This window comes from Morus notabilis, unplaced genomic scaffold, assembly GCF_000414095.1.
Source record: "Morus notabilis unplaced genomic scaffold, ASM41409v2 Scaffold1934, whole genome shotgun sequence".
NCBI lineage: Eukaryota > Viridiplantae > Streptophyta > Magnoliopsida > Rosales > Moraceae > Morus > Morus notabilis.
The window spans coordinates 156,027-167,412 of record NW_010365145.1 but is presented as its reverse complement, the minus strand read 5'-3'; the positions used below and the strand labels follow the sequence as shown (position 1 = coordinate 167,412).

Below are 11,386 nucleotides of genomic sequence, written 5' to 3'. Positions count from 1 at the left end.
TATATATATATATATATATATATAGACGATGGTCCTGCATTTTTCTTTAAACACATTAAGGTATATGCAGAAGCGTGTAAGGAAGTCACCTTCTGTAAGGTCATTTAAACATTGAGAAACTTTTTTTTTGCATCTCATAGTACAAATGAAATTAACTTGACAAGGAAATGGGTCACCCAGACGAACTAGTTTTTTTGATTCTTTATTCCGGACAAACAAACAAACACAAGTAAGAAGTTATAACTTTTATATACATATAAATAAACTATTTATATAAATGAAAAAGAAAAAAAATTTCGTTCAGTATATGAATAAGGGTAAACCAAATATTTAATAATTACAGGTAGATTACAAATTACATGAAGATAATAAAATTTAATTATGTAAAGTTCACAATCATGATAAACAAGTATTTTAGAGTATCATTGTTCAATGTGTATAGTGCAATTAAAAATGTTGATATATGGTAGTTATAAATATAGCCTAGCGGTAATACCACACCTGACTCCATTATAAGGTGAAGTGTTTGAATCCCCCACTCCCAAGCGCAAAAAAAAAAATGTCGATATAAAGTTTTACAAAATCCACAAACCTTAGCTAAATCAAACGGCTTTGATTGAGAAAAAGACCTAGTTATTAGTTACATATAACGATATATAATTACGGAATATAAGGGACATTAATTCCCTGAATGACTGTAATTACTTGCAAGCGTGTTCCTTTTAGAACTTACATTGATTGATCTAATAAATGAAACATATATATATATATATATATATTTATATAAAACACAATATTTATCGTCTGCGTCAAACTTTGGGCTCTTTTCGGGGGGAAAAAAGTGCAAGTTAATTAATAGAATAATTTGAACATATAATTGTTTTATTGAATTAAAATGAGAGTTCAAATAAATGAAGCTGCTATTCTCATTTAAATCCCGTTGAACATTGTATGGCCTGTTTTGGTTTCACAAAGATTAGCCAACCATGTAATTTATATAAAATCTAGAGTTTACTTTGAGAACTTTTCACTACAAAATAAATAAATAAACAAATATATATTTATATAAACAGACACATATATAATATATGTATATAAACATAACATTAATATAATTGAAATTTTACAAAAACAATCGTGATGTACATATTGTTTTCACTTTATAACCTTCAAAACTTAAAAAAATTAGAATATCGTGCACGTTACTCCAATAAAATTTGAAATTACCGTGTGATGATACATGGCTCCCTGCATTTTTTAAAAGATACATAATCATTTTTATGGTATTTATCTAACTATAAATAATGTCACGTTATTATTTTATTACTTATTAGTATTATGTTTTGAACTATTTGAATGGTTCATTTCGAATGACATGTTAAACTAAGATATATCAGAGGCATTTATAAAATTAATCATATTACATATTAAGCGAGTCCTGAGTGTTTTGCAATTAGTACACCATGCTCAAAGTAAATTTGGCTTCATATTTTTAGTTTTATCATTAAAAGTATTTTCCATTTTTTCATTGGAAGTTGATCGGGTAGAGAATAAGATAGTTTTAAAATTGTATTTTTTTTTTCACAGTTACCTCCTATACTTACATATATAATTGTGTCTTCTAAACTTTTAATTTTGATAAGTTGCACCCTAAACTTATAAATCTATAGTAAATTGCCACATTAATAGCGATATTAATTTTTAAGCCATAAACATTTAACATGTGACTTGCACATAGACTGTTACTTAATGACATGAATGACAATTTTTATGTATTTTAATCCAAATATATTGTGAGTAGGATCTTTGATTATTGATTAAGTTCTATCAAAATATAAAGTTTCAAATTAACTCTGTTTAAAATATAAATTCGGGAAAATTATAAAACAAGACCTTTTATGCTCTAATTAATTAATGACCCTGTAAAAGTCACATTAATTTATGGAAAGAAAATATACACCATATCAATGGAGTAATTTAATTTGTAAGTTCACGGTGCAAATTATTAAATGATATTTTGCAAAGGTACACGTGTTATTTATAATATAATATATATAAGAGAAAAATGATATTTGCGGTATTAAATACAAGTAGCCGGGATATGTTTGTAATTTTGACCGTCATAGAATTGCCATTGTGACAACTCCCGCTCAAATTCAAAGAAAACCCCAAAAGGCGAAATCCTCAATCATCAGATCCACACTTTTCAATCTCCATTCTTCCACCAAACGCAGAGAAAGTTAGAGAGAGAGAGAGAGAGAGAGAGAGAGAGAGAGAGAGAGAGATGGCGGAAGAGATCGCAGACGAAGATGCCCAACTGGCTTCGAGAATCGCCAAAATCCTTGACGAAGCCTCCGCCTCCATCGCCACCCATAACCGCAAGCTCAAGGAGCTCTCTGCCCTCCGCTCCAAGACGACGTCGTCTTCTTCTTCTTCCTCATCCTCATTCTTCTCCGCGTTCGCCAAAGCCCTACTCCCGCTCTTCGACTTCCAGAGGCGGTTGGCCTCCGCCGAACGAGTCGTCCGATTCGTCTCGGCCTTTGCCACCTATAGAGGCCCCAACCAGGCCCCCGATTGCGGCGACGCCTTCTTGGAGGACTTCCTCCGGTTCCTCCTCGCCGCCGCCGCCGCCGCCAACAGGACCGCCAGGTTCCGCGCCTGCCATATCTTTTCCGAGGTGAGAATTTGTGTTCGTGTGGTTGTGAAGAAAACCAGCGAGAAATGGGGGAGAAAACTGAAGAAAGTTTTGATTTTTAGGGCTTTAGTCAAGAATTCCGGGATTGGGCGCAGTTAATTGTTTATTTGCTTGGTTGCTGAGAAAATTAAGGAAAAATTTGGCGGAAACAACTTAAATTCTACTATGCCCGTAAAAACAACTTAAAGCGTTTCTGACTACAGTTCGGTAATTGAGTCCGACATCCAACTCATTTGAATGCTTGACTAAATTTTGTATTTGCTAAGTTTTATTTTAAGCTATTGGAACACGTGCGATGAAGGAAGATACTCTCGAAATCGGATTTGGGGATTTTTTTTTTCCTGAATTTTCGAACTTGTGAATTTCATCCTAATGTAATTTGTAATTTTTATTACCTCCAATTTTGCTTTCTTTGGCTGATGGCTTATTGCTTTTCTAGATCATCATGAGGTTACCAGATGATGCAGAAGTAACCAATGAACTCTGGGATGACGTAATAGAATGCTTGAAGATTCTGGTGGAGGACAAGGTCCCTGTAATCCGTACATGTGCAGTTAGGGCTCTTTCTCGCTTTGCAACTGATTGTGAGGACAGTGACGTCCTTGATTTATTTCTAGAAGTGCTTCCTTCAGAGCCAAATGCGGTGAGTCTCCCTGTTCAAATAGATAAATGCTCAGTGATGCCTTTTTTTTTTTGGGTTCTTCCTGGAGTTTTGGTATATAAACTATTATATCCTAGTGAATCACTATCTTTATACGATGTCCTCAGAAGTATTTAGACAGTACATTTGCTTAAAAGTTAGTTCTGATTTTTGAGAGGTTCGTTAAAAATTAGATAGAGAGGTTCCTTGTTTAATAGCCTTTCTCCATATTATCCCATGGTCTCCAAAGCTTCATACGTTTTTAGTACTTTTCGAGGTCAAAATACTTTTATTCTTGCGAAATCCTTGTCCAAATTTACACCTTTTTCCTGGGATATATAGTTTATGATGCTGCTCTGCTGATACATTAGCAATTTGCAAATATGTTAGAATTTAGAAATTAGAATATGCTAATATCTGACGCTGGTCTTCTCATAGGAGGTGCGTAAGACAATACTGCTATCTTTGCCTCCTTCCAATGCAACTTCACAAGCAATCATTGATTGTACAATGGATGTCAGTGAATCAGTGCGAAAAGCAGCATACTATGTTCTAGCTGACAAATTTCCTCTTCAAAGCCATAGGTAAAGTTATGATGTGATTAAAATATTTTCTTCTTTACAACCTATTGGCTTTTGCAACAGATTCCGTCTTTGATAGCTCATTAAATCTGTGGTTGATTCCCTCATTTTGATAATGGAATGGACATTATGTCGGTAGTACACTGGTACAGGAGTTGAGGTTGCAGGCAATAATCGCAGTTACTAGCTATCCTGATATAAGATTATAGCTTACCGGAATCCTTTGTTTTTATAGCATCAAGCTCAGAACAGTAATTCTGCAGAGAGGACTAGCGGATCGTTCTGCAGTTGTTTCAAAGGAGTGTCTTAAACTGATGAAAGATAAGTGGCTTACTAAGTGCTGCAACGGTGACCCAATAGAATTTCTCAAATATATTGATGTTGAAACGTATGAATTGGTTGGAGAGTCTGTGATGAGGGCTTTGTTAGAAGCTGGCTTAATTCAAATACGTGATGGCCAAAGCATCGGTCGATATATTTTATCTGAGTGTGAGACTACTGAAGGTTAGTCCAGGCTTGGATATTTTTCTCCTGCTTAAATTGGAAGATTTTTTTTTAATTAGCAGAAGTCCTTTTAAAATGCTAGCCTGTCTAAGAACCAACACTTTTGACTTGTGAGATGGTAAGAATTAAAGTCGGTATCTTTGTCTCGTTAAGTTGGAAAGATATAGTTGAAGGCTCTGTCAAAAATGTTGACGTAACTCCATGATGGAAATTGGAAGCAAAGATATCATTCTGGGTAACCGGTAACTGCTTTCGGCCCTTTTGGGTAATTAGTGCCTGTTTCTACCTTCTGGGACTTGAAACTTTTTTTATTTTATTTTATGTTATTTTTTTTTAAGAGGCAACTCAATGAGGTTTCAGCATGGTGTGTTCACTTACGTTTGCGGTTCCTTGAATTGAAGATCTTGATTTTTGATTACTTTGCATAATTTTATAACTAGTAATCCGAGTCAAAGTATTTCTGATTGACCTGGTGAAGCTGCGGCAAATTCATGATTTATACAAGCTGAAGAGGCAACTTTTATTTATTTTATTTTTATTCTTTATTATGACCATTAGTAAGCATTATTTGCACTCTGCACTTTTTGTGACTTTCCTCTTTGATGTTAGTAGACACCGCGAATGCCACCCCAAACATTCAACTAATGGAAGCAGAGGATGCTCTTTATTGGAGGATGGTATGTTGGCACTTGCAGAAAGAAGCACAAGTGAGTTTGCCTCCTTTTTCCCACGTTTTCTGTTATTATTCTGGTCATGTGCTGGGTATTACTCTGGTGTTTCAATTGATCTACAACTTAGGATTTGTTGGGATAGTAAAAATTGACCTTTAAGTAAAATGAGCCAAGTACCTAAGACCTCTTGGTCTAATGGCACTGGGGGGTTTGGGTGGGGTAAAGTAGGGGTTGTGGGTTCAATCCCGTGTGCATAAAAAAAAAAAAGGTAATATGAGCCAAGTAGGCATTGTGCCACTATCAAGTCATCCTCCGGTCTAATCTAACTTGCTTTGCTTGTCATCTCACGAAAGGAGAACAACAACAGAAAAAAAAGAAGGCACAAGTAGTTTGATCAATTTCAGCTTATAATGACTTTATGTACGCGTAGGTTTGAATCAATGCTCAAGTTATTTGGCTTGATAGTGCTTATTTTCTATATCACATCTACAGAGAAAAAAATTAATCCTCGTGCATGCGCATTTCATGAAGTCTTATATGAGATTTTCTTTCACTAAACTGTATAGTTGCTCTCTTTAGCATCAACATTAGAGATATGCTAGTGATATAAACAGGATTATCTTCGATTATCATTTAAGGGTATATTTTGCCTGAACAGGCAAAAGGCTCTGATGCTGCTGCTGCTATGGGCACTGAAGCTGCAGTGTATGCAGAAGAAGCCTCAAAGAACAATGACCTCCTTGAGAGAATTCTACCTGCAACAGTCTCAGACTATATACAATTGGTCAAAGCTCATATGAATGCTGGTGGACTGCGCATTTCTTTTTCATTGAAATGAGTATTGATTTTATTCCCAATTTGTATATCCTGATTTTTCCCTGATGCTTGCTTTCAGGATTAAATTTTCCATCTCGGCAGCTTGTATTGCTTGGTGCAATGCTTGATTTTTCTGATACTACAAACAGGAAGGTAGCTAGTGAATTCCTGGTGGAACTACTGCACAAGCCTTTTGACCATGAAGTTGATGATGATGGGAACATGGTTGTTCTTGGAGACGGAATAAACCTTGGTGGAGATGGAGATTGGGCTGAGGCAGTGTCTGGATTGGCAAGAAAGGTGTATGCAGCTAGTGGTGAATTTGAAGAAGTTATCCTTAGGGTTATAGAAGAGCTAGCTCAGCCTTGCAGGGAGAGAACAGCAAATTTTATGCAGTGGATGCACTGTCTTGCTGTGATTGGCCTTCTCTTGGAGAATGCAAGATCATTGCGTTCGATACAAGGGAAAGTTATTGAACCTACTGAACTCCTGCAATCTTTATTGCTTCCAGCGGTAATTAACCTATAAACCTTTAAAATCATGTTACTTTTTCTTCTTGTTGTTTTGTTTTTCAATAATTTTTTGTTGCATCTATCTGCTTTTCTTCAAAGAGTTGTCAAGAACTATGTTCAATGGACTTGAGTAGGTGTCCACCTTTTGCGTTGAAGTTAATGATCTTTCTTCCTCCAACTTCAGGAAGAGGCTATATCATTTAAGATCATTCATTAAAGTCTATTATCTTTTTTTTTTTTTTTGATCTATGTAGTGAGTAAATTGGAAATATGATTAGCTTCTCTCTGCTCTGCTATAGAAATACCTTAATGAGACAGCTTAATAATATTTCAGTTCCGCATTGTAGGCAAAAGAAAAAAAAAAAGATTGTCATATTTCAGAGTAAATATTTTATATGGACTCCGAATTGCAGGCAAAACATGCTCACTTAGATGTGCAGAGGATTACCGTCAGGTGTCTTGGACTTTTTGGGTTGTTAGAGAAGAAGCCAAGCAAGGAAGTAGTAAAGCAGTTAAGGCTTTCTTTTATTAGGGGCCCCACTCCAATTAGCGTAATGGCATGTAAGGCATTGATTGATCTTGGGATGTGGCATAATCCTCAGGAAGTTGATGGATCTTTGGGACTGGAAGTTCAAGACAGTGAGGTTGCTTCTAGTCCTATAACACTTTCTGATGAGGAAGAGAATCCAAGTACTAAACTGCTTGATCTCTTATATGCTGCACTTGATAAAGATGATTTGGGCAATCTTTTAGGAAGCGATGGAAATGAGTCAGTCCAAGCTGTACTTGGAGAGGGATTTGCTAAGATTCTTCTTCTAAGTGAGAACTATCTGAGCATACCTGCTTCTTTACATCCTTTGCTGTTGACGAAGCTCATTAACCTGTATTTCAGCAGTAAAACCAAAGACTTGCATCGGTAGTTAAACTTATGCTTCTTCCTCTTCTTTTTTCATATGAATATTTATTTCCTCCCATTTTTTACATAAAACTTCACAAGTATAAGAATTTAAATTTGTTATCTTCACCAGGCTGAAACAGTTCTTATCTGTATTTTTTGAGCATTACCCTTCCCTTTCTGCTAAGCACAAGGTACGTACTACATTTCCACATGTTTATGTATTCATCATTTTTTTTTTTTTTTTTTTTGCGTTTTCTTTTTCTTGAAAAACTAAAACTGCCATTAAATGTGACGAAATAACAGTCCAGAAGAGAGTCAGAGTTTTTCATTAAAAGTCAAAAGAACAAGAAAGCACGAAATTACAAAATGCTTTCCTCACCAAGAAATTGATGTCTGATTACTTAATTTTTATCATAATGATATGAAATCTAACGTTAATAGCGTAAAAATTTTAAATGCAGAAGTATATTTCCAAGGCTTTCGTTCCAGTCATGCGTTCTATGTGGCCAGGCATTGATGGAAATGCTGGAGGTTCTGCATTTGTTGTGTCTAACATGCGCAAGCGTGCAGTACAAGCATCACGATTTATGTTGCATATGATGCAGGCTCCTCCGTATAGAAAGGAAAATGAAACAGAGGATGTAAGTGGTAGCGAGGACCTGCCAGAAACTGAAAATAATACAGTGGAACCTCCTCCTGAGTGTGGTGAGGAGGGGCTCGCGATCCGCATAGCCGCCGAGGTAACTGTTTGCTCCTGTTGAATTCAAATAAATGGTTGATATTTTGTTTAACCATGTTATACGGGTAAGTAAGACGTGATTGAAAGACTTTTAGTCAGTAATTCGGCAATCCAAGTCCTTATAAGTCCTCTCACTTAAATACGTGGTGAAAACTTGTATCTTTGAATTCTCTGTTCCTCAAACGGATGTCAAACTTTTTATTTGTGGAATTAACTCATTTATTAAAGCTTCAACTTTGATGCAAGAAACAGGTTACTGATAGAAGTTGGACCAGTTTTTATATAATATTACCATTACAAAATCCCATTTGTACGATATAGGCCTGGTTAAGTTGTATGCTGTTGCTTTTTTTACAATCCGTGGTGGAGGCTGTCAAAGAGTACGTTGTAGAATAACGTTCTTTTAACTCGTGATTAAAATCATCACGCTTCTTTCACAACTCAATCAGAAGGGTCAAAACTCCAAACTGTCGATGGTTGTTTCAGTGCAACATATAGCTTCTGCACATCGCTCATCCAATGATGTCATATTAACCTTAACCAAGATAATGGTATACATTTCATCTGAAAAATCACAATGGTATAGTAAGCGTGGCCAGTTAATATGACATTTCATCGATTTCTGAGATATGTTTTCAAGGATTTTAGCACTTACAAAGTCGTATGCTTTGATTAAGACAAATCTCTTCACCATCACTATAGCAAGAAGTTCTCGTATTTTCTTTTTTCTTTGATCATCATTTTCTCAGTATCCCTTTTTCTTCTTATCAAATTTTTATAACAAAATGTGAAATTACCTACGGTACATGTTTTGAAGTCTGAATGTTATGTTAAGTCCTTTTAGCTCATTGCTGAAATTTTAAGATGCCAATTACTCTCAAAGGACCCATTTCTCACCATAGACTAGTTGGTACACTGGTTGGTATATGCGAACTAACTATCTTTGACCTCCTTAGGTTCGATGATGTCCTTTGGATTGAAATATGCTACTTTATTCTTATGGTTTTGCTGTTGTGATTATTTAGGTGGCAAGCTTCCCTGAGAAGAAGACTCCTGCAGAAAGGGCGTACATCTCTGCAATGTGTAGAGTACTTGTTTTGCTCCATTTCCGCTTATCAGAACAAGGGGCAATTAAGTTAATGAAGAGGCTTTTAATATCTGTTGCTGGATCCATTTCCACCGAAAAGGATCTCATAAAGGAGTTAAAGCGGATGGCTGATCATCTTAAGGCAATAGATAAACATCCAGAACAGGAACTAGTACAAGATCAAGCTAATCTTATATTTGGTAAGCGTATTTAGCTGATTCGAGTAAATGCATTGAATGTACGCTTCTTTGTCTTTTTTGGGTTCTACAGAGCAATAATAGTTGAGAAAATTTTCGAAAGTTTGTTATAATCTATACATTCTGAGATTCTGGGAGATTAATAGTGAGAACGACTCCCATTTTGGTCAAACCTTGTATGATGGACCCTCTTTTGGTCGCTACACATGCCATTCGGCAGTGCTTGGAGCAATTTGGGATCCACATTATCTGAAATGACCTGCATACGAAGCTGGGATAAAGAAAGTTTTTAACCTTTTATTTTTCTCTTCTCGATCAGTTCTTTCGCGCCACTGCATTAAACATTTGTATATATACATATTCTGAATGGACACTGCATTTGTCTATATAAGTGGCCGAGTAACATAAAAGTAGTGCATTAATGCATGAGGAAAATTTAATCATAATAGGATCCCTGTTATTTGTACAAGAGTCGGATTATTGTAATATTTAACGTGTCCCATGCCTCATGGATTCCATGTGAATGCAATCTGTTTTGTGCAACTAAAATTGAATCTGTTTCAACGACTCGTAAGGATATTAATGATAATCACTGTAACTAAAATCTATAATCATAGTAATGAATTAGTAATGGCACTAATCTCGTTACTATTACTATTAGTACTATCATATCAAATATCATTGAAATTATGAGCATCATTTTGTGTCAATTTCTTTTGTTCTACTTTTTGCTCGGGCAGTTCTTGTATATTCTTTATAGTTAGCAGTTTTAACTTTTCCCTTTCCTATTCCTTTTCCAGGGAGGTTAGAGCTAGACTTCAACGTAGATCTCACTGGTTCCGTTGAAACGCTTCAAACACCAGCTCCTCCCTCAACAAGACCAACACGCACCAGGAGACGAGTAAGGTATCAAGAGACATCTTCTGATGAAGAAACTTCACCCACCTCAGTCGTTCCTGCTACTGCTTGCACGGTAACCCGGCGCTCCGAGAGGGCAAGTAAGACTGCGGCAGTGGCAAAGATTACTGCCAACAGAGGCCGCAGTATGGAAGAGGACGATATCGCGAAGCAAGAAGACTCTGAGGTGACATCTGATGAGAGTTCTGATGAATCCTGTCAGCTCACTGAATAACTGTATTGACATGATAGACATTTGATTTCATGGAAAATTCAACAAGCATCATTTGTTGTATGATTGTATTTCTGGTAAGGCCTGAAGACTTTTTGTATATATTTGCAAAAGGAATGCTAAATGTCCATGTTTTGAGTGAGGCAAAACCAACAGAACAACTAAAAGTTTTAGTTTTGTTAATGTAAATGCCAGTTGATACTTGGGGTGGAGTAAAGTTATATTAGGATGGTGTTTGGGTTCTCTGTATGTGCTTTGATGGAAGTAATTAGGTAAAGGATAAATCTTTTCTCTCATACATAGCGTTGAATCTTGCCAGTTGATAACTGCATGTTTAATCATATTCTTAAATACCTGTTTATTAGCATGACAGTTTGCAAATATATGAAGGAAAGCGGAAATTTGTCTTTTGGCATATGAATAAACATGGTTAAACCAAAGATTCAAGATTAAGAGGTCCAATAAATAAAGACAAACCAAAATTACACATTTAAAGGGTTTTTTTTTTTTAAATCTCTTAAAGTTTTCAACCATAGCAAACAAGTATTTTACTTTAAAAAAAAAAAGTATTTCGTGAAGATAATTATTCAATCTTTATAGTAAAGCTTTCTATGGTATGGGTACGCATTTTTGAATGTTAGATCTTCTTAAAAATCATATCAAAATAGAAAAAGGTATACTAAATTGGTGTTTTTTTGTACAGATCTGATGTAAAAACATACCATTAAGATTTTTCCTTCACTTATTACCACTTAGTTTCGTCTTTAATAACATGGCATGTGTTGGTGGCATGAAACTTCACCTTATGTATTTATTTATTTATTTTTGCTCTGGAAAACAAAATTCACCTTATGTTTGTATGCTCTGTTAATTAACTTATGATGCATTAACATTTCTTCAATTAGATCTCCTTGATG

At 35.5% G+C, this 11,386-nt stretch overlaps 1 protein-coding gene across 2 annotated transcripts; it reads left to right on the top strand.

The window, feature by feature from the left end:
* Positions 1-2,203: 2,203 nt before the first annotated feature.
* On the top strand, positions 2,204-10,693 carry LOC21388512 (condensin complex subunit 3). 2 transcript variants are annotated; one of them, XM_024171715.1, is made up of 12 exons: positions 2,204-2,677; positions 3,135-3,338; positions 3,774-3,919; positions 4,152-4,420; positions 5,033-5,127; positions 5,750-5,897; positions 5,987-6,420; positions 6,833-7,335; positions 7,448-7,508; positions 7,779-8,057; positions 9,082-9,343; positions 10,141-10,693. In XM_024171715.1, the coding sequence occupies exons 1-12, from the start codon at positions 2,285-2,287 to the stop codon at positions 10,470-10,472; spliced, it is 3,126 nt and encodes a 1,041-aa protein (XP_024027483.1). In that variant the 5' UTR covers positions 2,204-2,284; the 3' UTR covers positions 10,473-10,693. The 2 variants fall into 2 exon arrangements, with proteins under 2 accessions (XP_024027483.1, XP_024027482.1); XM_024171714.1 differs by having other exon boundaries at positions 5,030-5,127.
* The last annotated feature ends 693 nt before the right edge of the window (positions 10,694-11,386 follow it).